The sequence below is a fragment of the Peromyscus maniculatus genome, chromosome 1 (genome assembly GCF_049852395.1).
Source record: "Peromyscus maniculatus bairdii isolate BWxNUB_F1_BW_parent chromosome 1, HU_Pman_BW_mat_3.1, whole genome shotgun sequence".
Lineage (NCBI taxonomy): Eukaryota > Metazoa > Chordata > Mammalia > Rodentia > Cricetidae > Peromyscus > Peromyscus maniculatus.
This window is the reverse complement of record NC_134852.1, coordinates 23,582,378-23,606,029: the sequence shown is the minus strand read 5'-3', so window position 1 is coordinate 23,606,029 and position 23,652 is coordinate 23,582,378. Positions and strand designations below refer to the sequence as shown.

At 39.4% G+C, this 23,652-nt stretch overlaps 1 protein-coding gene and 2 pseudogenes across 1 annotated transcript; 2 read left to right on the top strand and 1 right to left on the bottom strand.

The window, feature by feature from the left end:
* Nucleotides 1–3,301: 3,301 nt before the first annotated feature.
* Nucleotides 3,302–22,830, bottom strand: LOC143273276 (uncharacterized). The gene is made up of 2 exons (XM_076571875.1): nt 22,708–22,830; nt 3,302–5,156 (listed from the first exon to the last, which is right to left on the bottom strand). Exon 2 carries the CDS (start codon nt 5,018–5,020, stop codon nt 4,610–4,612), a length of 411 nt encoding a protein of 136 aa, XP_076427990.1. The 5' UTR covers nt 5,021–5,156; nt 22,708–22,830; the 3' UTR covers nt 3,302–4,609.
* Nucleotides 5,129–7,598, top strand: LOC102914024 (intersectin-2 pseudogene; annotated as a pseudogene).
* On the top strand, nt 7,702–8,537 carry LOC121824982 (intersectin-2 pseudogene; annotated as a pseudogene).
* Nucleotides 22,831–23,652: the final 822 nt, after the last annotated feature.

Here is a 23,652-nt window from a genome sequence, read left to right as displayed (position 1 = left end):
GAGTTGATTTGTCCCACACCTGAACTACTTCAAGCATTCCCTAGGAACCTACAGCCCAAGCTGGGCAGGGAAACAGTTATGTTAAATGCAAATCTTCACATCTCCATTTTTTCTTCCAAGTCCAGTCTCCTAGTCTCATTTAAAGCTCTGTGTAGAACACTTGCTGTAGTCCTCTCCCCCATATGCCCCTGTCTCATGTGGGTAACCCAGATTTTTAACAAACAGAATTTTCTCCCTTCTCAGTTTTTGGCCTAGCAAATCCTTAAATCTAGAAGACACTACCTAAGAACCAACTTGCCACTCTAACCAGGAAAGCAAGTAGGGTAACTGGAGATCTTCATCTCTCCTTCTATTCTTCTAAGTCTGATCTTCATTCTCATTCATACCATCATATCAAACCTTCTCTTGTGGCCTGTTCTCACTCAGTTGTCCCATTCCCAGGTGACTAAGCAGTTCCTGTGGAATACTCTGTTCTCTTCTCTTCTGTGAATCTTCTTATGTCCTCCACCTAGATCATCTCCATTCCTAAATGTCAGCTTTCTATATCTGGAAACATTTTACATGAAACCCCCAGTGAACACACTTATCAGGATCCCATAAGAATTTCTTACTAGGCAGCACACAGCCACCGTACTCTCCTAAGTACCTGACCGAGCAAGAGAATAAGAAATGAAGCATCAACCCAGCAAAGACATGACCAGGTATCAGCATGTAGAATTACAATTCTAGTATTACAAACAAGAATAGAAATATATATATATATAGTTTAACAAAATTAACTTCAAGTTTGTATCAGTAAACTAAAATTTATACCAATGTAAAACATTTTAAACATAAACTAAAATCTATACCAATGTAAAACATTTTAAACAAGTTGTTCTTTAAAAGTAGGTTCATTAATCTACCCTTTTATCATATCATCTCTATATTCTCCTATATATCTATATCATATCCCCTTTTCTTTTTTAGAAAGAGATCACATTTATAATCAAACTGTTTTAAATAAAAATATTGGTTTTCCTCTGTCCCACACCAGAGGGCTCTTTTGATTTCGGACACAAGAATCTCTTAACCATTTTTTTAAAGCAATATATCTGGGTTTAGAGGGGGAGTGAGCCAATTCCACCTCTAAAGCCAGCTTGGTATATTTGGGAATTTGGGCATAGCATCTCTTACTACTTCCTGCTGGAGGGGGGCGCTGTATCTTATGGGGACGCAAAGAAAATTTTAGGCCTATGGGGTAGTCCTTGAGGCTGTATTGTGGGAGCCAGTTGCCTTGAAACCATTTTGGATGTTGGATCATCTGGGCCATGATGTTATCAGAAATCTTTCAGGGGGTCTTGGCTGGTGAAACCTGACGTATCTTAATATGGGAGCCATCGTGGGTCTATGCTTTTATCCAAGCAGCATGTAGCCCAGGAACCTCTTTTTTTGTTTTGTACTAGCAAAGGCTAAATCCACCATGCAGCTTAATGTGCCACTTGTAGAGGCCTCATTTCTGCCATACTGCAGGTCAAGCGCACACACCAGAAACCCACCATAGTAGCTCAAACACGCAGGCTGCCGCTAACTTGAGAGAAACAACTAGGAACTGTTTTTAGCTCCATTTTAGAATCTTTTTTCTCAGGTTTTAGGTGGAATCTCTTGCCAACACTTTGGGCGCCATTTGTAGCTGGAGAGCTTCTCTCCAGGTTCCCAAGCCCCGCAGTCCCATAATCCACATATAAAATAATCACTCAAATGCTTATATCACTTATAAACTGTATGGCCATGACAGGCTTCTTGCTAACTGTTCTTTTATCTTAAATTAACCCATTTTTATAAATCTATACCTTGCCACGTGGCTGGTGGCTTACCAGAATCTTTACATGCTGCTTGTCCTGGCGGTGGCTGCAGTGTCTCTCCCTCCTTCTTCCTGTTTCCCCAAATTCTCCTCTCTTTTTGTCCCGCCTATACTTCCTGCCTGGTCACTGGCCATCAGTGCTTTATTTATATAGAGTGATATCCACAGCAGCCTCAGTCTTGGCATGTAGTCAAGGCTGGTCTTGAACTATTGATCTACTTGAATAGATCCTGTGAATGTTGTGATTTCAGGCATGCACCATGATAATCAGCATGGATATTTATTATGTTGTTACATTTTAATTGATGTGTATCAAGTGATGAATCCTACTGGCTGTATCCAAAAACAAATAACCACAAGATCTGAGTATTAACAGGGAGTAATGTTCAATAAGCAGACAATTAAGTACCTGCCTCCTGGTGAAGTGTGCTATGAAGATAGAATGATTCAATAACAGAGATGGGAAGAGTGGTATTTTGTACGATGTTGGGAAGAATTATTCCAATCCATACCAAAACCTCTTGAGTAAAATCCAAGGATGGTAAAAATCAAGGTTGCATGACATCATTAATAATCACATCAATGAACAGAGTGAGGTGAATAAGTCATCTGTTAGAGAGAAAGGTGGAGAAGATGAGAGGAAGTGGGAAAGGGAGAGAGAGAGACAGAGAGAGAATGTTATACATGAGCAATCAGATAATATGCAATGCCCTAGAAACTTGTAGATAATAAACTTATTTTGAAAGATTTATTTTTTTACTTTTGTATATGTTTGTGTATTTTCATAGGAGTATGAGCCTTGTTTCTGTCTCTGTGTGTGTGTGTGCCCAGTGAGATTTGAAGAGTGTGATCTCCTGAAGCTAGAGTCATGGAAAATTGTGAATCACTTAATGTGAGTGCTGGGAATCAAATGCCACTCTTCTGTAAATCTTCAAGTACTTTTGACCACTGAATTATCTATCTATCCCCTAATGACATAATGTTGAAGAGTAAGTAATAAAAACAGCTTTATTGCGCAAGGAAATGTAGAAACTAGCAAAAATTATCTATAAACAAATAAATTTGTAAATGAAATAAATAGAGACACAAAAGGGAATGGTGGCATTATAAGATAAAATTGGGTAAAAAAAAGTACTTATCATATAAAGCTGATGACCAAACTGTCTCTGTAACCCACATAAATTGGAAGTAGACAACTGACTCCACAACATTGTTCTCGAGACCTCACAAATGTTCTTTGAGATGAGTGTACCCACATAGCCACTCATGCACACATACACACCAGATGATAATAAATAAGATATTTTACAGGAAAAAAATCACAGTTCAAAGGCAAGGTGGAGGACTTGGGACAATCTAATAAGAACAAAGATTATTTGATAAGAAGATAGGAGTGAAATATCTGTCACCAAGATATCTGTCACCCTATGCAAAGATGAAATTTAAGGCTCATAGGTATAAAAAAAAACATTTTTAATCATCATTTCCTATAGTTAGGAAAAGAGATGATGTGTTTAGTATCTTTTAGTGTTAACTTAGCACAACCTATAACCACATTGGAAAAGATTTCCAATGAGGAACCATCTAGATTACATTGGCTCTGGGCATGCCTTGAAAAGGTGTCCTGATAGTTCATTGATCATTTAGAACATTGTGAGCATCATCATTCCCTACTCATGAGAGTCCAGAAAATTATAAGGGAAGAGAAAGCTAGTTGCAGGCAAGAAAGCAAGAGTAAACATATTGTCTGTCTGATATTGACTATGATTACAGTGATTTAACTTCCTACCAAGACTTCTTATCAATGATATACTGTACTCTGGAGTTGTAAGCAAAACAAACCCTTTTCTCGCTAAGTTGTTTTTTGTTAGAATGGATACACATTCAGATACAGGCAGAATTTAGAATCCCACATAGATAAGACCAGAAAAGAACCACCTCTCAAAATACTGTATTTAAACAAAGAAAATATATTGAAATTTGAAAGAGAGAAACATAAAGGAAGTTCTGTCAGAATAAAAGATTTTAGCAGAGACTTTGAAAAGCAGAAGGGACTGGAAAGCTTTATTTCAGGCTCTAAAAGACAACTAATGTCAACTCAGACTACCCCTCAAAGCTACTTGTCATAACTCAAGGAGAAATGAAAGTTTATATGCTAAAAATAAGTGAAATGAATTTATGACCACCAACACAGGTCTACAAAACGCATTTATAGGAGTTGTGTATACTTAAGAGGAAAATAGATGTATCCTTAAGACTGCAACAAGTGTGAGTTTGCTTCCCTAGTCAACTTGACAGAACCTAGAATTATCTGAGGAAGCCACAGTTAAGATATTGTCCCTATCAGATTGACATGTTACCAGGTGTTTCAGCTGTTGTCTTCATTGATCATCAATGAATTCAAGCACACAACAAAGGTAGCTGGGTTTAACTTGTATGAGAAAGTTAACTGAGCATAAAACACTGAGGAAGTTAATAAGCAGATTATTAAAATGATTTCTGCTTCAGTTCCATCTGGAGATACTTCCCTGACTTCTCCCATTGATAAATTCTGAACTGAAAGTGTAAGCCAGATAAATACTTTCTTCCCCTATATTGCTTCTAGCAAGAATGATTTATCACAGAAACCATAAAGCAAACCAGAGCAACAGCTAAGCAAGTAGTAAAAGTAAAACAGCTAGAGCACATTGGCAAAATCATCAAAATTACAATAATCAACAGGTACCTTTCAGTAGTATCTTACTATTAATGGTGTCAATTCCTTAATCAAAAGACACAGGTTGGGAGATTAGAATAAAAAAGTAGAAAGTAGCTCGCGGCGGCCCGGGGGCTTGCGGGGCAGGCAGGTGCAGGCGCCGCTGCCGCCGCCGCCGCCGCCGCCGCCGCCTCCCCGGGCTTCCACGGGCCGCGTGCTGCACACCGCCTCCCGGGGACGCTCCTTGGCAGCGCGTGCGGCCCCCGCCCTAGGCCCCGGCGGTGCTTGGCTCGCTCGGGCCGCGCCGGGCGCAAACCTCGGGCCCCCGGGGTTCCTGCTCCTCCACCGCGGGGCCGGCAGTCCGCTTCCTTCTCCGAGGCCCGGACACCCGGGGGAGGTATGGGGGGGGGAGACCCCGCTTCCCCAAGGCCTCGCTTGGCAGGTGATGGCCGCCGCCGCCTCTGGCTGGTGGGGGGCGACATGGTCCCCGGCTTTTCCTCAAGGGCGCCTGGGTGCGCGTTGCCTTGGAGACCCGTCTTATTTTGGCTTAGTTGGTTTTTTTTTTTCCTCCTTCCCCTTCTTGGTCAGCGTTGGTGCAGAGTGTCAGACGGCTGAGAGCTGCAAGAAAAATTCAGGACCATGATGGCTCAGTTTCCCACAGCTATGAATGGAGAGCTGAATATGTGGGCTATTACCTCTGAAGAACGCACAAAGCATGACAAACAGTTTGATAACCTCAAACCTTCAGGAGGTTACATAATAGGTGATCAAGCCGTACTTTTTTCCTGCAGTCAGGTCTGCCAGCCCCAGTTTTAGCTGAAATTTGGGCCTTATCAGATCTGAACAAGGATGGGAAGATGGATCAGCAAGAGTTATCCATAGCTATGAACTCATCAAACTAAAGCTTCAAGGCCAGCAGCTGCCTGTAGTTCTCCCTCCTATTATGAAACAGCCCCCCATGTTCTCTCCACTCATCTCTGCTCGATTCGGGATGGGAAGCATGCCCAATCTGTCCATTCCTCAGCCATTGCCTCCAGTTGCACCTATAACAACACCCTTGTCTTCTGCAACTTCAGGGACCAGTGTTCCTCTCTTAATGATGCCTGCTCCCCTAGTGCCTTCCGTCAGTACATAATCCTTACCAAATGGGACCGCCAGCCTCATTCAGCCTCCATCCATTCCTTACTCTTCTTCAACTTTGCCTCATGCATCATCTTACAGTCTGATGATGGGAGGATTTGTTGGTGCTAGTATCCAGATGGCCCAGTCTCTAATTGATTTAGGATCTAGTAGCTGAACTTCAACTGCTTCCCTCTCAGGGAACTCGCCCAAGACTGGGACCTCAGAGTGGGTGGTTCCTCAGCCTTCAAGATTCAAGTATCGGCAGAAATTTAACAGTCTAGACAAAAGCATGAGTGGATACCTCTCAGGTTTTCAAGCTAGAAATGCCCTTCTTCAGTCAAATCTGTCCCAAACTCAGCTGGCTACTATCTGGACTCTGGCTGACATTGATGGTGACGGACAGTTGAGAGCTGAAGAGTTTATCTTAGCGATGCACCTCACTGACATGGCCAAAGCTGGACAGCCGCTTACACTGACTTTACCTCCTGAGCTCGTCCCTCCATCCTTCAGGGGAGGGAAGCAAATTGATTCCATTAGTGGAACTCTGCCTTCATATCAGAAAACACAAGAAGAAGAACCTCAGAAGAAATTGCCAGTTACTTTTGAGGACAAACGCAAAGCCAATTATGAGCGTGGAAACATGGAGCTGGAGAAGCGACGCCAAGCCTTGATGGAGCAGCAGCAGAGGGAGGCCGAGTGGAAAGCCCAGAAAGAGAAGGAAGAGTGGGAGCGCAAACAGAGAGAATTATAAGAACAGGAGTGGAAGAAGCAGCTGGAATTGGAAAAACGCTTGGAGAAGCAGAGAGAACTGGAGAGGCAGCGGGAGGAAGAGAGGAGAAAAGAGATAGAAAGACGAGAGGCAGCAAAACAGGAGCTTGAAAGACAGCGTCGTTTAGAATGGGAAAGAATCCATCGGCAGGAGCTTCTCAATCAGAAGAACCAAGAACAAGAGGAAATTGTCAGGCTGAACTCAAAGAAGAAGAGCCTCCACCTGGAGCTGGAAGCAGTGAGTGGAAAACATCAGCAGATTTCAGGCAGACTTCAAGATGTCCGAATCAGAAAGCAAACACAAAAAACTGAGCTAGAAGTTTTGGATAAGCAGTGTGACCTGGAAATTATGGAAATCAAACAACTTCAACAAGAACTTCAGGAATATCAAAACAAGCTTATCTATCTGGTACCTGAGAAGCAACTACTACATGAGAGAATTAAAAACATGCAGCTCACTAATACACCTGATTCAGGGATGAGTTTACTTCATAAAAAATCATTAGAAAAGGAAGAATTATGCCAAAGACTTAAAGAACAATTATATGCTCTTGAAAAATAAACTGCATCTAAGCTCTCAGAAATGGATTCATTTAACAATCAACTGAAGGAACTGAGAGAAAGCTATAATACACAGCAGTTAGCCCTTGAACAACTTCATAAAATCAAACGTGACAAATTGAAGGAAATTGAAAGAAAAAGATTAGAGCAAATACAGAAAAAGAAACTTGAAGATGAGGCTGCAAGGAAAGCAAAGCAAGGAAAAGAAAACTTGTGGAGAGAAAGTATTCGAAAGGAAGAAGAAGAAAAACAAAAGCATCTTCAGGAAGAAAAATCACAGGAGAAAACTCAAGAAGAGGAGCAAAAAGCTGAGGCAAAACCAAGTGAGACAGCTAGTGATTTGGTGAATTATAGAGCATTGTACCCCTTTGAAGCAAGGAACCATGATGAGATGAGTTTTAATTCCGGGGATATAATTCAGGTTGATTAAAAGACTGTAGGAGAACCTGGTTGGCTTTATGGCAGCTTTCAGGGAAAGTTTGGCTGGTTTATGTAGAAAAAAATGCTCTCCAGTGAAAAAGCTCCATCTCCTAAGAAGGCCTTACTTCCTCCAACAGTATCTCTCTCTGCTACCTCAACTTCCTCCCAACCACTTTGTTAAAATCAACCAGCATCAGTGACTGATTATCAAAATGTATCTTTCTCAAACCTTACTGTTAACACGTGATGGCAACAGAAGTCAGCTTTTACTTGCACTGTGTCCCCTGGATTCATGTCTCCCATTCGTGGACAGGGGCAGGCTGTAGAAAATCTGAAAGCTCAGGCCCTTTGTTCTTGGACGGCAAAGAAGGAGAACCACTTGAACTTCTCAAAGCATGACGTTATTACTGTCCTGGAGCAGCAAGAAAATTGGTGGTTTGGGGAGGCACACGGAGGAAGAGGATGGTTCCCCAAGTCCTATGTCAAGATCCTTCCTGGGAGTGAAGTCAAGTGAGAAGAGCCAGAAGCTTTGTATGCGGCTGTAAATAAGAAACCTACCTCCACAGCCTATCCAGCTGGAGAAGAATATATTGCACTTTATCCATACTCAAGTGTAGAGCCTGGAGATTTGACCTTCAATGAAGGTAAAGAAATATTGGTGACCCAGAAAGATTGAGAGTGGTGGACAGGAAGTATTGGAGAGAGAACTAGAATCTTCCCATCCAACTGTGTTAAACCAAAAGATCAAGAGAATTTTGGGAATGCCGGCAAACCTGGAACATCAAACAAAAAACCTGAGATCACTCAAGTAACTTCAGCATATGCTGCTTCCGGGGCCGAGCAGCTCAGCCTTGCACCAGGGTAGTTAATATTAATCTTAAAGAAAAACACAAGTGGGTGGTGGCAAGGAGAGCTACAGGCCAGAGGGAAAAAATGACAGAAGGGCTGGTATGGTGGTATTCTAATTGTACTGAAATGTGATTTTGATTGTATGTTAATAAATAAAGTTGCCCGTGGGTCAGAGCTATTAGAGCCATAGACAGAGTGTGGCAGTGGTGGCACACGCCTTTAATCCCATAGATCTCTGTGTGTTCAGGGATACAGCCAGCATTGGAGACACATGCCTTTAAGACCTAGGGGTCTGTACATTCAGACAGTGACGAGGCAGTCACGTGTTTTGGTTTACAACCAATGAGAAGTCAGAATGACTGACTGAAAAATTGACTTACACACAGGAAATATCTCTCTTTCGGGAAGCTGGGACAGCAGGAGGAAGGGTGAGATTTTAGCTCTGAGCTCTGACCTCTCGGCTTTCTCTTTTACATTGTTTCTGTGTTTCTTATTTAATAAGACGGTTGGTTACATCAATATCTGGCGCCCAACATGACAAGAATCAATTAAAAACCTCTTGGCTTGGCTGCAGGTCCGCTTTCCCAAAAGGGTGGCAGGTGGCGGCAGGCAGCGGCAGGCAGCGGCAGGCAGCGGCAGGCGGCGGTCGGCTTCCTAGTCCGAGCGGTGGTTTCTTAGCCCGGGCCTAGGTCTGTGAGCAGCTTGCTTAAAGTGGGTGCTACAAACAACTCAGACCTGCCTGCCGAACAGGGCCCTGCCTGTAAAGCCAACGCACATGGTTGGAGCTTAAGGAAGCCAGACCCAAGCCTTGTCTCGGCACAAGAGTGAACACGTGGCTGGATTTAAGCTTTAGCCGGCTACGCTTTCTTGTGCGTTCTCTCTCTTTCCTCTCTCTCTCTCTCTCTCTCTCTCTCTCTCTCTCTCTCTCTCTCTCTCTGGATTTACACCTGGGACACTAGGTGGCTGTTTTGAAAATCCCCTCAGATTTCTACTGTTCTACGCAGATTTGGTAAGTCATAACATATCAGATATTTTAAAGGAAACTATCTAAAAGAGAATTTTTTCCACATTAACAAAATGGGTTTTATGTGTACATTGGAAGAAAATTGGTTTTTGTTTGAAATTTTAGGAAGTCTGACAATGGAACAACTCTATAATATTAGTGTTGGTGGAATTATGCAGCTTATCACTATGCTAATCCTCATTTTAATATTTAAAAAGATAGTCAATTTAAGTGCCAGGATAACAGCTTTAGAAGAACTTGTTAAACCTGTAAAAATTCAGACAGAAGAAATTAACAGTGAAGTTGTTTCAAGTCTGGATCATAAGGTTACAGAAAGAAAGCCTGTTTTCACACAGTCACGCTTAATTTGTCCTGTAACCGTACAGCAGATGCCTGATCAAATGGCTACACAAAATATTTGGGCTCCAATTGAAATGTTGGATTTAAAAAGGTTTAAGGAGGCAATAGTATCTTATGGCATGCATTCCCCATATGTAAAGCAAATGTTAAACTCTTGGTCAACATATAATAGGATAGTACCACAGGACTGGCGGGACCTTGCACAATGTGTTCTGGAACACAGCCAGAGACTTCAATTTCTGACCTGGTTTAAGGAGGAGGCTAAAAACATAGAAAAACAATGGAGGGATAAAGGAATACAAGTTTGCCAGGATCAGCTTATTGGAGAAGGCCAATATGCTTTAGTACAAACACAATGTTTATATGATGTCCAAACCCTAATTTTATATCGAACGGCAGCCTTGAATGCATGGGACAGAGTTGAGGAACCAGGAAAAAAATCTGAGTCATTTACAAAGGTGATGCAAGGCCCAAAAGAGTCTTTTACAGATATTTTACAAAGACTGGCTTCAGCAGTAAAGAGAATGGTCTCGGATTCAGAAGCTGGTAAGGCAATAATTGAATCTTTGGCCTTTGAGAATGAGAATGCAACATGCAAAAGAATAATCAGGCCATTAAGGGCAAGATCTGCACCTATGGAAGATTGGATTAGAGACACAGTTAATGTTGAGGCTGATGAGCATGATGATAAGTGGGTAGGAGAAGTAATTTCAAAAGGTTTGAGGAGTGTTAGATGTTTTGAATGTGGAAAGTAAGGACATTTGAAAAGGGACTGTAGACAGGTCATTCCGAGAAACAATGTTTCTTCAAGGAACAATGGCAACAGAATGCACCTTCCTTCTGGAGTATGCAGAAGGTGTGGTAAGGGAAAACACTGGACCAAGGAATGTAGATAAACAAAGGACAGACAGGGTAATCCTTTGCCTCAGTCTTTGGGAAACTCCCAGAGGGGCCTCGTGCAGGCCCCCATTGCAAATCCTCTTCAAACCTTTCCTGCAACCATAGAGGAAATCCCTGCTCTGGAGAGCGATTAAATAACCAAATGCCTATTGGAATAAATCATGCTGGTCAGGATGATGAAACAGAGAGAATAGAAAATTCAGGAGAAAACATAAAGAAAAATTTTTGGCAAACTTCTATTAATGAATAAAGACCAAAATTAACGATAAAAATAAATGGTGTTTTGTTGTCTGGTCTGGTAGACACAGGTACAGATGTTACCATAATTGCACCAGAATTTTGGCATCCAACTTGGCCTCTTCAGGAGGTAAACGTTCAACTGTTAGGAATTGGGACATTATCTCAGGTGAAACAGAGCGCAAGATGGCTCGAATGTATATGTCCAGAAGGACAGAGAGGAAAATTAAAACCATATGTGGCTAACATAACTATGAACCTATGGGGTCGAGACTTGTTGCAACAATGGAATACTCAGATTAACATCCCTCCAATCTCAGAAACAAATCATAAACTAGCACATGTTACTGAGAGAAATATTAGAAGATATTGTTCTAATGAGTGATCACAAGCCATCCATATTATACAAGAACAGGGCACAATAACTGACAATCTTCCAAAGACACCAACAGCTCTACCTTTAAAATGGTTAACAGACAAGCCTGTATGGGTCCAACAATGGCCTTTAACAACAGAGAAACTCCAGGCTTTAGAAGAGCTGGTAGAAGAACAGTTAAATGCTCAGCATATTGAAGAATCAACCAGCCTTTGGAATTCTCCTATATTTGTTATTAAAATGAAATCTGGTAAATGGAGAATGGCAACAGACCTAAGAGCAATTAACAATTAATTTAGCCAATGGGCTTTCTACAATCTGGGATGCCTTTGCCTGCTCTGTTACCAAAAGGATGGCCTTTCATAGTTATTGATTTAAAAGACTGTTTTTTTTTTCAATACCCTTACAAGAAAAAGACAGAGAAAGATTTGCTTTTACAGTGCCTACTTATAATAATTCTCAACCGGTTAAAAGATTTCAATGGAGGGTCCTCCCACAGGGAATGTTGAGTAGCCCAACTTTATGCCAATACTTTGTACAACAGCCATTGGAAGTGATACGTAAGAAATTTCCTAAATCTATAATTTATCCTTATATGGACGATATTTTAATAGCTGACTCAAATGCAGATACTTTAGAAATAATGTTTGAAGAAGTAAAGAAAATTTTGCCTTGCTGGGGATTACAAATTGGTCCTGAAAAAATACAAAGAGGAGATTCTATTAATTATTTAGGATATAAAATTGAGCTACAAAAAATTAGACCCCAAAAGGTAAAAATTCGGAGAGATAGACTACAGACTCTTAATGACTTTCAAAGTTTATTTGGAGATATTTCTCATCTATGAACTATTGTTGGGGTAAAAAATGATGAACTGACTAATTTATTCAAAACCTTAGAAAGTGACAAGGACTTAAATAGTCCAAGAGAATTATCACCTGAAGCTGAGAAAGAATTGGCCTTGGTAGAAAAGAAAGTGCATGAAGGACATATGGATCGTATTGATCCAAAGCTGGATTGCATTTTGTTTATTTTACCTTTTAGGCATTCTCGTACTGGAATACTAATGCAGAGGGAAGATATTATATTGGAATGGATATTTTTACCAAATAAACCAAATAAAAAATTAAAAACATATGTTGAAAAAATCTCTGACTTGATTTACAAAGGAAAATTGAGACTTCGTCAATTACCAGGCATAGACCCAGCAGAAATTGTCATACCATTAACTAAGGAGGACATTGAAAAATTATGGACAGAAAGTGAACCATGGCAAAGAGCTTGCAGTAATTTTTTGGGAGAAATTAACAGCGAATATCCCAAAAGCAATAGAATTGATCTTATAAAGAGAGCTGATTGGATCTTTCCTCTAGTTGTATAGCAAAAACCCATATCTGGAGTTCGTACATTTTATACAGATGCCAACAAAGAAGGAAAGGCAGGTTACAAATCAGAAAATTTAAGTAAAGTGGTTCAAAGTCCATATAATTCAGTTCAAAAATCAGAAATGTATGCTATTCTGTTGGTATTAATGGATTTTTCAGAACCTCTCAACATAGTAACTGACTCGCAGTATGCTGAAAGAGTGGTGTTACATATTGAGACTGCAAAATTTATCCCTGATGCTTCAGAATTAACTTCACTATTTATTCAATTACAAGATATAATCAGGAAAAGGAATCATCCTTTATATATAACTCACATTCGATCCCATACTGGTCTGCCAGGCCCTCTAGCACAAGGCAATGATGAGATTGATAAATTATTGATAGGAAATGTGCTGGAGGCCTCAGAATTTCATAAAAAACATCACGTCAATAGTAAAGGTTTAAAAAAGGATTTTTCCATAACCTGGCAACAAGCCAAAGAAATAGTAAAGAAATGTTCTACTTGTTCCTTCTAAAATCAAATGCCATTACCAGCAGTTTGTAACCCAAAGGGTACTCAGAGAAATGAAATCTGGCAGATGGACGTGTTTCACTTTGCAGAATTTGGAAAACTGAAATATGTACACCACACCATCGATACTTATTCAGGATTTCAATGGGCAACTGCTTTGAATTCTGAAAAAGCTGATTCTGTAATCACTCATTTGCTAGAAGTTATGGCCAAAGTGGATATACCCGCACAAATCAAAACTGACAATGCTCCATCATATGTCTCTGTTAAAATGAAACAGTTTTTTGCTTATTACAATATAAAGCATATTACAGGCATACCACATAATCCTACAGGTCAAGCAGTTATAGAAATCAAACACAACTCTAAAGGATATACTAAATAAACAGAAATGGGCAACAAAAACTCCCAGAAATAGACTGCATAATGCTCTTCTAACTTTGAATTTTCTGAATGTCAATGAGAAAGGAACAACAGTTGCAGAGAGACATTGGATAATAGAAAAAATTACAGAATTAAATCAGGAAACCAGGGTATGTATTACATTGGGGACGAGGTTTTGCTTTTGTTTCTACAGGAGAAGATAAGCTGTGGGTACCATCAAAATTGATAAAGTTTCGATTTGAACAAGAGAGACCTCTTAATTAGAGGAGGTGATAGTTCATCAACCAGCATGAACATCCAATTTAAACTAACTAATATCAATAACCCATGCCTTTTTATTTAATCAGATTATAACTTGTCAAAAGGAAACATCCCCAAAATTAGTCCTGGGGAAAGGTTTTTGTTTTTGTCTTTTAGGAGAATGAAGGTTAAGGAATCTGAAGAACACTGGACAAATGAGACAACTGAAGAAAAGGGACAAATCATCTATCCCAAGAAACAGAATGAAACGGTGTATGGGTATATATTATCTAAAAAATTTTATGTCTTCCTAAATGTTTGTTTCTGCTTTTCTCTAAAGATTTAACACTATTGGTCTTCTAATAGTCCCAGTTCAATTAAAATTTAAAGCTGACTTTGGAGTTGGAGAATGGCTCTCTCCTTCTTTAAACACAAACAGGTTGTTAAAAGGAAAATGCAAACTCCCTGTATCATGCCAGAATAAAAGAGCCATCTTCTGCTATGGTACAGGACAAAAGCAAAATTAATTAAGGGACTATTCTATTACTGATCTCAACTCTTTGATTCTATTCTGATTCTTTAAACTTTTCTTAAAGTATAAATTTTATATCCAAATTTACAAGATTAATATATATATATATATATATATATATATATATATATATATACATTTTAAACTTTGTTAAGATATGAATGGTCATATAGAGTACTAAATAATTCTAGAAATAAGGCTAGCTGCATATATATGTTTTTGTGTTCGAGTCTCTTATCAGTTTTCTGCAGGATATCACGGCCAGTCCTAACATCAACTGAAGTCTCCAGAAAGAAGATGGGGCCCCACAACAACAACAATTCCACGTGGACAATAATAATATCATTAAGCTGACAAACATCAACCACAGATCAGCTTTGAACTACAAGGTGCTCAGAGCAATTTTGAGATGACTAGCTGAGATGATCCAGTCTCAAAGACTACTTGAATAAGGACTTGAGATAAACCCTGAACTTTGGCATTATACACAGGCTAGATAATGAAGGATATAGTTACCTTTCCTAGAATTTGACAATTAACCTAAAATTTTTCTTTCAGGATAAAGAAAACTTCGCCCATACCCAGCAGGAAGCAATTTTAAGAATACGACGCCCACATTCCCAAAGAGTTGGTGTGGGGCGGGTGGTTTTTTGGTCTTTTTAATGGGTTTTGGGTCTGGGATAATTTTCAGTATTTAGGGGGGGTGGTTACAAGTTACTGTCAATGGTTAGGAAAAAGGCTAAGCAAAGGAGATTAGATTTAAGATTCTTGTTTTAAAAAAAAAGAAAGAAAAGAAAAAGACAATTACTAGTATTAAATACTTTACATTGGATTGGATTGTTTTATATTGTATACAAATTTGAAACTGATATTGTTAGAAAATGCTATATGTATATTTCTAATTGTATTTATACCATTCATTTAACAATGTAATGCAAATTTCTGATCCTTGAATGTTATTATTACCAACTATTAGGATATAAAGAAATGAAAGTTAGTAGTTAGACATTACAATAGAACTTGTAGTCATATTAGATATGTTTTAAAAAGAGAACAGAGATGTTTTAGACAGGTCATCTTCAAACCCTTCAGAGATCTACAGAATATGGCATTTAAAATGTTTTAATAACTTAGAAATTTTTTCTTTTTTGAGACATGTCGGCTCCTGGCAGTACCAATCTACTTCAGAGAAAATATGGGCATTGAAGAAACTGCATATGGAGTCAACTTTCATTGTGGCAAAAGTTAGCCACTGGACAACAAAGTATCCTCGAATCAACAGGACAAAATGGACAGACAGAACATGAAACAAGGGACTACTGATTATTGCCAAAACAAGTGTGGTAATGGCTTTATCAAAAGGCATCTTCTGAGGCCAGGACAATATGGCCCCATCCCTGAAGTGGCCTTCACATCCGGAAAAGGTACGGTGCCCTTTTCTTTGAAGGCAGCTTAACAGGCAGAGGGCCGATGGCTTCTGTTGTACAATGGAACAGCAGCTGAAAGCTCATGCCTCTCAAAAGTAGACTGGCATTTAATTGAGGGATGTGGAGAAGAAGGGGATGCTGAGATAAAGCCATATATACACAGCCAAGAAGAATGAACAGCTGAATTAAAAAACTGTCAACAATTTCCAGAATTTAAAAAATCCTGAATCATGACAGGACACTAGTGGAATTCAGGTGTTTCTGGTACATGGACTGCTCTCACCCAATGTGAGGTTGAACTGTTGACCTTGTGTACAACCTACTTCACAAATGAGTCTGTCAGATACACTAAGCCTATAGGTTGAAGATGATGCCCCAACACTGCGGAGAAACCTCAGGTGACTGCCCAGGCAGCTGGCTGTTTCTGTCAACTCACAAATTTTTTGGAAGTTGCTTGCATGCACTTCCTGTTTTTTATTTTTGTTAGCTAATATTATTCCCTTCTTGGGTCTCTGAGGGAGTTGAAGATTAGTTAGTTATGGTTGAAGATTAGTTAGTTATAGTTGAAAATTAATTAGGATAGAAAGTGCATTAGATACATCTTGGATTTACCAAAATAGGATAGATAATGGAACTATTTTCTCTGATTTGCCAAATACCTGTTTAGGTATTTATTACTTGTATATATTGTATATAGTTATTGTACTTTTGTATATAGTTTTTCTTTTGTTAGTTATAACCTTTTGCTTTTTTTTCTTTTTATTAAAATAGAAAAGGGGAAATGTGGTGGTATTCTAATTGTACTGAAATGTGATTTGGATTGTATGTTAATAAATAAAGTTGCCCATGGGTCAAAGCTATTAGAGCCATAGACAGAGTGTGGCTGTGGTGGCACACGCCTTTAATCCCAAAAATCTCTGTGTGTTCAGGGATACAGCCAGCATTGGAGATATATGCCTTTAAGACCTAGAGGGCTGTACATTCAGACAGTGACGAGGCAGTCACATGTTTTGGTTTACAACCAATGAGAAGCCAGAATGACTGGAAAATCGACTTACACACAGGAAATATCTTTCTTTCGGGAAGCTGGGACAGCAGGAGGAAGGGTGAGATTTTAGCTCTGAGCTCTGACCTCTCAGCTTTCTCTTTTACATTGTTTTTGTGTTTCTTATTTAATAAGATGGTTGGTTACATCTACAGGCTGGTTTCCTGCCAGCCACGTAAAACTAAGGAATCCATGCAGCTAGAGGACCACACCTGCCTTTCATGCTGTGTGTCAAGTGATCCCTATTTATGACTATGTAGCGAATAATGAAGATGAGCTCAATTTCTCCAAGGGACAGCTGATCAATGTCATTAACAAAGATGATCCTGACTGGTGGCAGGGAGAAATCAAGGCGGTGACTGGTCTCTTTCCTTCCAACTATGTTAAGATGACAACAGACTCCGACCCAAGTCAGCAGTGCCCCAATGTTATCTTCCAGTGTGAAAGCACCCCAGAGACCCACTATCCAAGTCTGACTCTAGTCTGGAGGCAGGGCACGCAGCCCTGATCAAATATCTCCTACACAATTCGTTTACTTCGTTTGAATGTGAGAGCCACTTGTGATTATTTCCTTGTGTTTCTAATTTACAGTTAAAATTTATTGGTAACAATTTCATGGATAGTGGGTCTTTGTGTGGCTTTCTTTGCTGTTCACTCTGGCATCCTTTAGCATTTTCTTCCTGTTTTAATTTGGCAATTGTAGGTCATTAGCATGCATATCCAGTTTGCCCTTACATGGTGGGAGTACAAACACACAAAGACCCACTCTTTGCACAAACTATTCTGTCTGGTTTGGAATGGGCTGCCGTGCTTTTCCAATGCTGTTGCCAATTGTATATTCATTACAGAATTCAGGTGATGTTTGCTTATGTTCTGCTATTATATTTTATCTAATCCTAATCACAAGAGCCCATAATTGGTTCAATCTGTGATTTACCCTCAAATAAGCACTGTTTATTACTTTCTAATATACCATTATGAGTACCAATGGCTAAGTTTGTTTGAAGGCTGAGAATGGAAATAATCTTTTCTATGTTTCTGTGTAATCTGAATGGGAGCACTCACATTGGAGGAACTTCCCTTGTCTCACAGAGGATGAAAGTGCTGTGTTCTGGCCAGTGTGTGCAGAGTAGTATATGTCTAGTGTGCCTCGACTGCCCAAGGATGAGTGCAGGACTCGGGCAGTCCTGTCAGGGTCTTAGGTGCTCTAGGTTGCAGATCTGTGTTCCAGCACACAGTTACTGCTTTATTGACGATATAAACATAGATTGCTTTCAAGAATGGGAAGTGTCCGTCATGGACTGTGAGGTGAGAGACCTCCCCTAGCTTAGAACACTTATATTTATAATATATTCTAAAGTAGAATTTATGTTTTCTCTTTTTTTTTTTTTTTTTTTTTTTAGGTTTTTTCGAGACAGGGTTTCTCTGCGTAGTTTTGCGCCTTTCCTGGAGCTCACTTGGTAGCCCAGGCTGGCCTCGAACTCACAGCGATCCGCCTGGCTCTGCCTCCCGAGTGCTGGGATTAAAGGCGTGCGCCACCACCGCCCGGCTTTATGTTTTCTCTTGTAGTCAGGTGACTACTTACTTACCCTAGGATACAAAATGACACTGTTGGCATTCATAATGCATTTAGTACAAACCATAAGGAATCCTTGAAGACTTTGTACCAGACTTGAAGCAGGCATGCAGGTTCTAGCCAAGGACCCATAATGGTAAGGGGAGAGCACATGAGAGCTGGCATTCCTCTCAGCCCACGAGGCTTCTTGGAGCCTAGACTGTAGCAGGATTCTTAAAAGTTCTTATTAATAAAATCAAACCCAAGGCCAGTTATTGGGGTGAATACTGGAAGGTCAGAGAGACAGAACAAGCCACAGCTATCTCACCTTGCCAGTTCCTCAGCTGGGCCTGTGTTCTCAGACTGGAAGCCTCTGAGTCCTCATCCAGAATGAATCCCAGCTGAACTGTGCTGCTTCAAAGCCTGAAAGCTTAACCAGGCCAAATGCTTAATCAGCCAAATGCTTCTTGCTCCTGGTCCTCACGCCTTATATATCTTTCTGCTTTATACCACCACTCCCTGGGATTAAAGGCTGGCTTTCTGGGATTAAAGGCATGTGTCACCATGCTTGGCTATTTCCAATGTGGCCTTGAACTCACAGAGATCCAGAGGGATTTCTATCTCTGGAATGCTAGGATTAAAGGTGTGAGTGCCACCATTTTCTAGCCTTTGTATCTAGTGGCTGTCTGTTCTCTGACCCCAGATAAATTTATTAGAGTACACAATATTTTGAGGAACACAACACCACCACACTAGACTGTTGATGTTGCCATCTACACTTTCCTGGCTAATGCTCTTCTTCCACATTGGCTACTTTTGCATAGAATTTTACCTCTTCCCTTGAATGGAAAGCACTCTAAACATAATAGACATTATTATAAACTAATATGTATGAGAGCACTTAGCTGAAATGAAAAAGAATTTTGACACAGTATTATACCATATTTGAAAATCAATGAGCAGTTTATGCAGTTTAAAAGTTTACAAATTTCAGTGCAATCTACTGTTTGTGAAATGTCAGATAAGTGTATATACAATCACAGAGTCTTATTCCTCAGAGTTCTTTGAGAAAATGAAACATGCTTTTATACCTCTCACTTTCATTTAAAGGCATATTTTGTGCAATATTTATGTTAATGTGTCTATATATTATGAGTGAATTATACAATTGTACATTGCCTAAATCATGACTTGAGAAAGAACCAACAGTTTAGTTACAACTTTACAAAGCTCAGATATCTGTATTGGAAAATCTTCACACTGTTGCAGCGTCGGGAGAGTATGTGTGCTCCCTGGGGTGGGGACTTCTGTTAGAGCTCTAGACCACCTCCGTTTTACCATTTGCCATCATGACAGTATTTTAAGTGGCATTCATGGGAAAGCAATAATATCAGTTTATAGATGGATAAGAGAATTGCCTGCAGTCATTAAGAGATAGTGCAACGACTGATTCCAAACTGACTTTTCCACAGTGTATAGATTACCTGATCTTGCTTTTTATCTCCTCAACATTCTGTTTTTACATCCTTGAGTTCAGTGTGGACAGCTGCTGTATAAACCAAGGTTAGAAATCCAAGTACTGCTAAATAAGTACAATGTTCTGTAAAGCACTTTTTTCTTTTATTATTTTTATTTTGGGCTTTCTCCTATACTGATAAATTATTCTAAAAGTATTTTTATAGGTCAGATCATTTCACTTCTTCATCATTAAAGTAGATTACTAGAAATGGCATTCAGGTTGAGCTCAGCATCTATAACCAATCTGAAAACAATATGTCCATCAGGTACCTGTGGATTAAGTCACACACTGGCATCTATAACCAATCTGAAAACAATATGTCCATCAGGTACCTGTGGATTAAGTCACACACTGGCCCAGCATTCAAAGTAAATGTCAGTCTAGAGGATAAACTTACTGTGTTAACCAGCTACGACTTGGGTAGGTATTTTGTCATGTGTTTGATAGAAAGCTGTAAGGAAGGAAATCGTAATGACATGAAATCATTTAGATTGTTCTTATAAGTGCATGCAATCTGTTGTAATACCTCATCCAGCCATCTATTTGCTCCTTCTTGGTTTAATATAAGGCAGCTTTCTTTTGCTTAGAAGGAAAGAGTTTATTGGAGGCATAATTTAAGAACTGAAATACAACGGAGTCAATTGGAACTTGTAGGAAATGCCTGGTTAAGATCACACTGTGTGCCGGGCGGTGGTGGCGCACGCCTTTAATCCCAGCACTCGGGAGGCAGAGGCAGGCGGATCTTTGTGAGTTCGAGGCCAGCCTGGGCTACCAAGTGAGTTCCAGGAAAGGCGCAAAGCTACACAGAGAAACCCTGTCTCGAAAAACAAAAAAAAAAAAAAAAAAAAAAAAAAAAAAAAAAAAAAAAAAAGATCACACTGTGTGCCAGGTGTTTCGAAAACATGTGCTTGAACTTGACAGCAGTGACTGGGGAAAGGCTACAGCCAAAACTGTTATTTCAGAAAATTGAAAACTAAATTCACCCTATCAATTATATAGTTTCTCTGAATCTTTGAGTATTTTGAAATAATGTGACAATTAAAACAGTAACTTTTTAAATACAATATGAAACTGGAATTTAAAAGAAAGAGACTAGGGGGAGGAAAGACAGAGAAAGAAATGCCAAGTCCAGGCCAAAACTCTGTTTGCCAAGTTTTCTTAGAATGAATTTTACCATGTTAGGAATTCTTGTAAATAACTAATGGGAATACTGAGAAACCTTTGCCTAGAGGGGCATTATTACATGCTGCTGGGATGCTACTATAATGTAATAAATTATTACATTGTTGCAAAGTGATGTATTTGCCTTAAATTTTTATTTTGTGTGTCTTAGAAACCATAGTGTCATAGGTATTGAGATTGTGCAAATGCTGGCACGCTTGGCATGAGATGATCTGTTTTATTTTACACAATTGTAACATAACTATGCAAGTGTGTTTATTAAAAGAACACAAACTCCAAAAAAAGTAGAAAGTATTTTTTTGTTGTACTCTATCATAAAAGAGAGATGTAACCTTACAATGAAGTGATGAACAAAGATGTTCTAGGCAAGTGGAGCTTGAAAACAAGTTAATCTTGCTGATGCAAACTGACAAAATAGAATTATAATCAAATTTAATGAGAAATGATAAATATCACTTCCTACTTATAAAGGGAAAAATTCATGGAGAGAACTGTACAATATTACACAAACCTGAACCCAGTTCTACACAGAAAATACTACTAGATGTAAAGCCATAGGCTATCACCAAGTGTTATAGTAGTTTCATTCCCAACTATTAACCCTTCATCCCAATAGAAAGTAGACAGAATTAAATGAAATCAAAGGTAAAATGGCCTGAAAAGGCAACTATAGAATATTGTATCCAAACACTGCAGAATATAAATTGTTCTCACAGCCCATGTAACTTTCTTTAAAATAGATCCTATATAAGTACACAAAGAATGTCTGAGCAAATATGGAGAAACTGAAATATTTCTTTATATTGTACCGGACAACAATAAAATGACTACAAATAAACAAGAGAAACTCTAAAAGGTAAACAAATTCAAGGATATTAAACAACTCACAATGTAATTATGAATGATTTCTTGGAGAAATCAAGAGTAGAAAGTCTCCTATAATAAAATGAAAATAAAAAAAATGTACTTTAAACTGTGAGGCGCAATGTAAATAGTCCTAAGAGAGATGTTTTAAGGTCAATACACCTACATTAAGAAATCAAAGTGATTTCTAATAATTTAGTTAATGATTCACCTTAGAGCTCAGGAAAAAGAAAGAGTTAAACACCAAACTCAGGAGCTGGAAAGAAAGCACTGACATTGACGAAATTAGTGTACTGAAAGCAACTCAACAATAAACAAACCACAGAGTCAATGAAATAGATTTGGATCTTTCACAATATAAACAATGTTGACAAACTTTAGTTAAACTAACCAAAAGGAAGAATGAATGCCAAAGCTCATACAGTAAGGCATGAAAATGGATTCATTATGACAAGCTCCAGTGAAATTCACAAAATTATTAGAATTTACCTTAATAACATTCCACTAAACTGGAAAATCTAAAATATATGGATGAATTTCTACATAGAGTAAAAACCAGCAAAATTAGCAAAATTAAACTAAAATGGCATTTTAAACAATTAATCAATTGTGGATGGGGATAAAGCTCAGCAGTTAAAAACATTCACTGTTCTTTTAGAGAACCAGGATTCAGTTTCCAGTACCTACTTTGACATCTCACAATGCCTCCTTCCAGCCTCTTTGGGCACCAGACACATATGCCACAAACACATACATGCAAGAAAAACACTTCTACACATAAAATAAATGAACCCCAAAAATAGTCAGGACTGGCCCTGCCCCCACTTCTCGGGTGGAGGACAGCACAGCAAAGACCAGTGCTGAATAACTCAACCAACACCAAGGCTCAAATCTAGGGCTTTGAGTTGGTTCACCCCAACATTTACCATATCTATGAGCTTCTGGAGAAGGTGAAAAGGGCCAGTCCTGCAGAAGCATAGCCACAGGATCTCTATGACTCTGAGCAACAGTAGGATATCCAAGAAATGTCTGGGTGAGGTTCCAGATTGATGGTGAAACAGAAGCCAGAGTCCCTGAGACCAACAGCTCATTGCAATGAACATTGGCAAGTAAAGCTGTTTTGGAAAAGGGTCTACTGCATGACACATCCCAGTGCCCTAGGCCATTATGATGAACAAATAAGTAATGGAGAGGTGGGAAAAATGAAGTAACAAAGTGGTACAAGTATGCTGTAACTGGAGACATGACATCTTTGACTGGTATGAGAGAAGACTGCCATTGATAGAGGAGCATATCTTTGCCCAGAGGGGTCAACAAGATGGCTTGATCTTTGGTTTGTTTGATTTTCCTTTTCTTTATAAAATAAATTTATTTTTATTTTTGTATTTTTTTACATTCTAGCCATTGTCCCCCCACACACACTTATTGTCCTCCCAGGACCTTCCCCTAGCTTCCCTCTGTTCCCACTGCTCAAACTACTCCTCCATTTCTGTTTAGGAAAGGGCAGGTGTCCCATGAGTATCAATAAATCATGGCCTAGGAAATTTCAGTAAGACTAAGCAATTCCCCATGTATTAAAGCTGGACAAGCTGACCAAGTATGAGGGGTAGGGTCCCAAAAGCCAGTAAAAGAGTTGGAGTCAGCCCCTTTTCCCACTGTTGGGAGTCCTACAAAAGCACCAACCTACAAATCTATAACACATACACAGAGGGCCTAGGACAGTCCCATGCAGGCAACCTGGTTTGTTGGCAGTTCAGACTCTATGAGACCCTGTAGGCCCAGGATGATTCTGTGAGTTTTCTTGTGGTGTCCTTGACCCCTGGGGCTCCTCCAATCCTTTTTCCCCATCTTCTGCAGGATTCTCTGAACTC

Excerpts from the sequence above, each read along its gene's own strand:
- LOC143273276 (XM_076571875.1), bottom strand. The coding sequence starts at position 5,020 with ATGTCGCCCCCCACCAGCCAGAGGCGGCGGCGGCCATCACCTGCCAAG.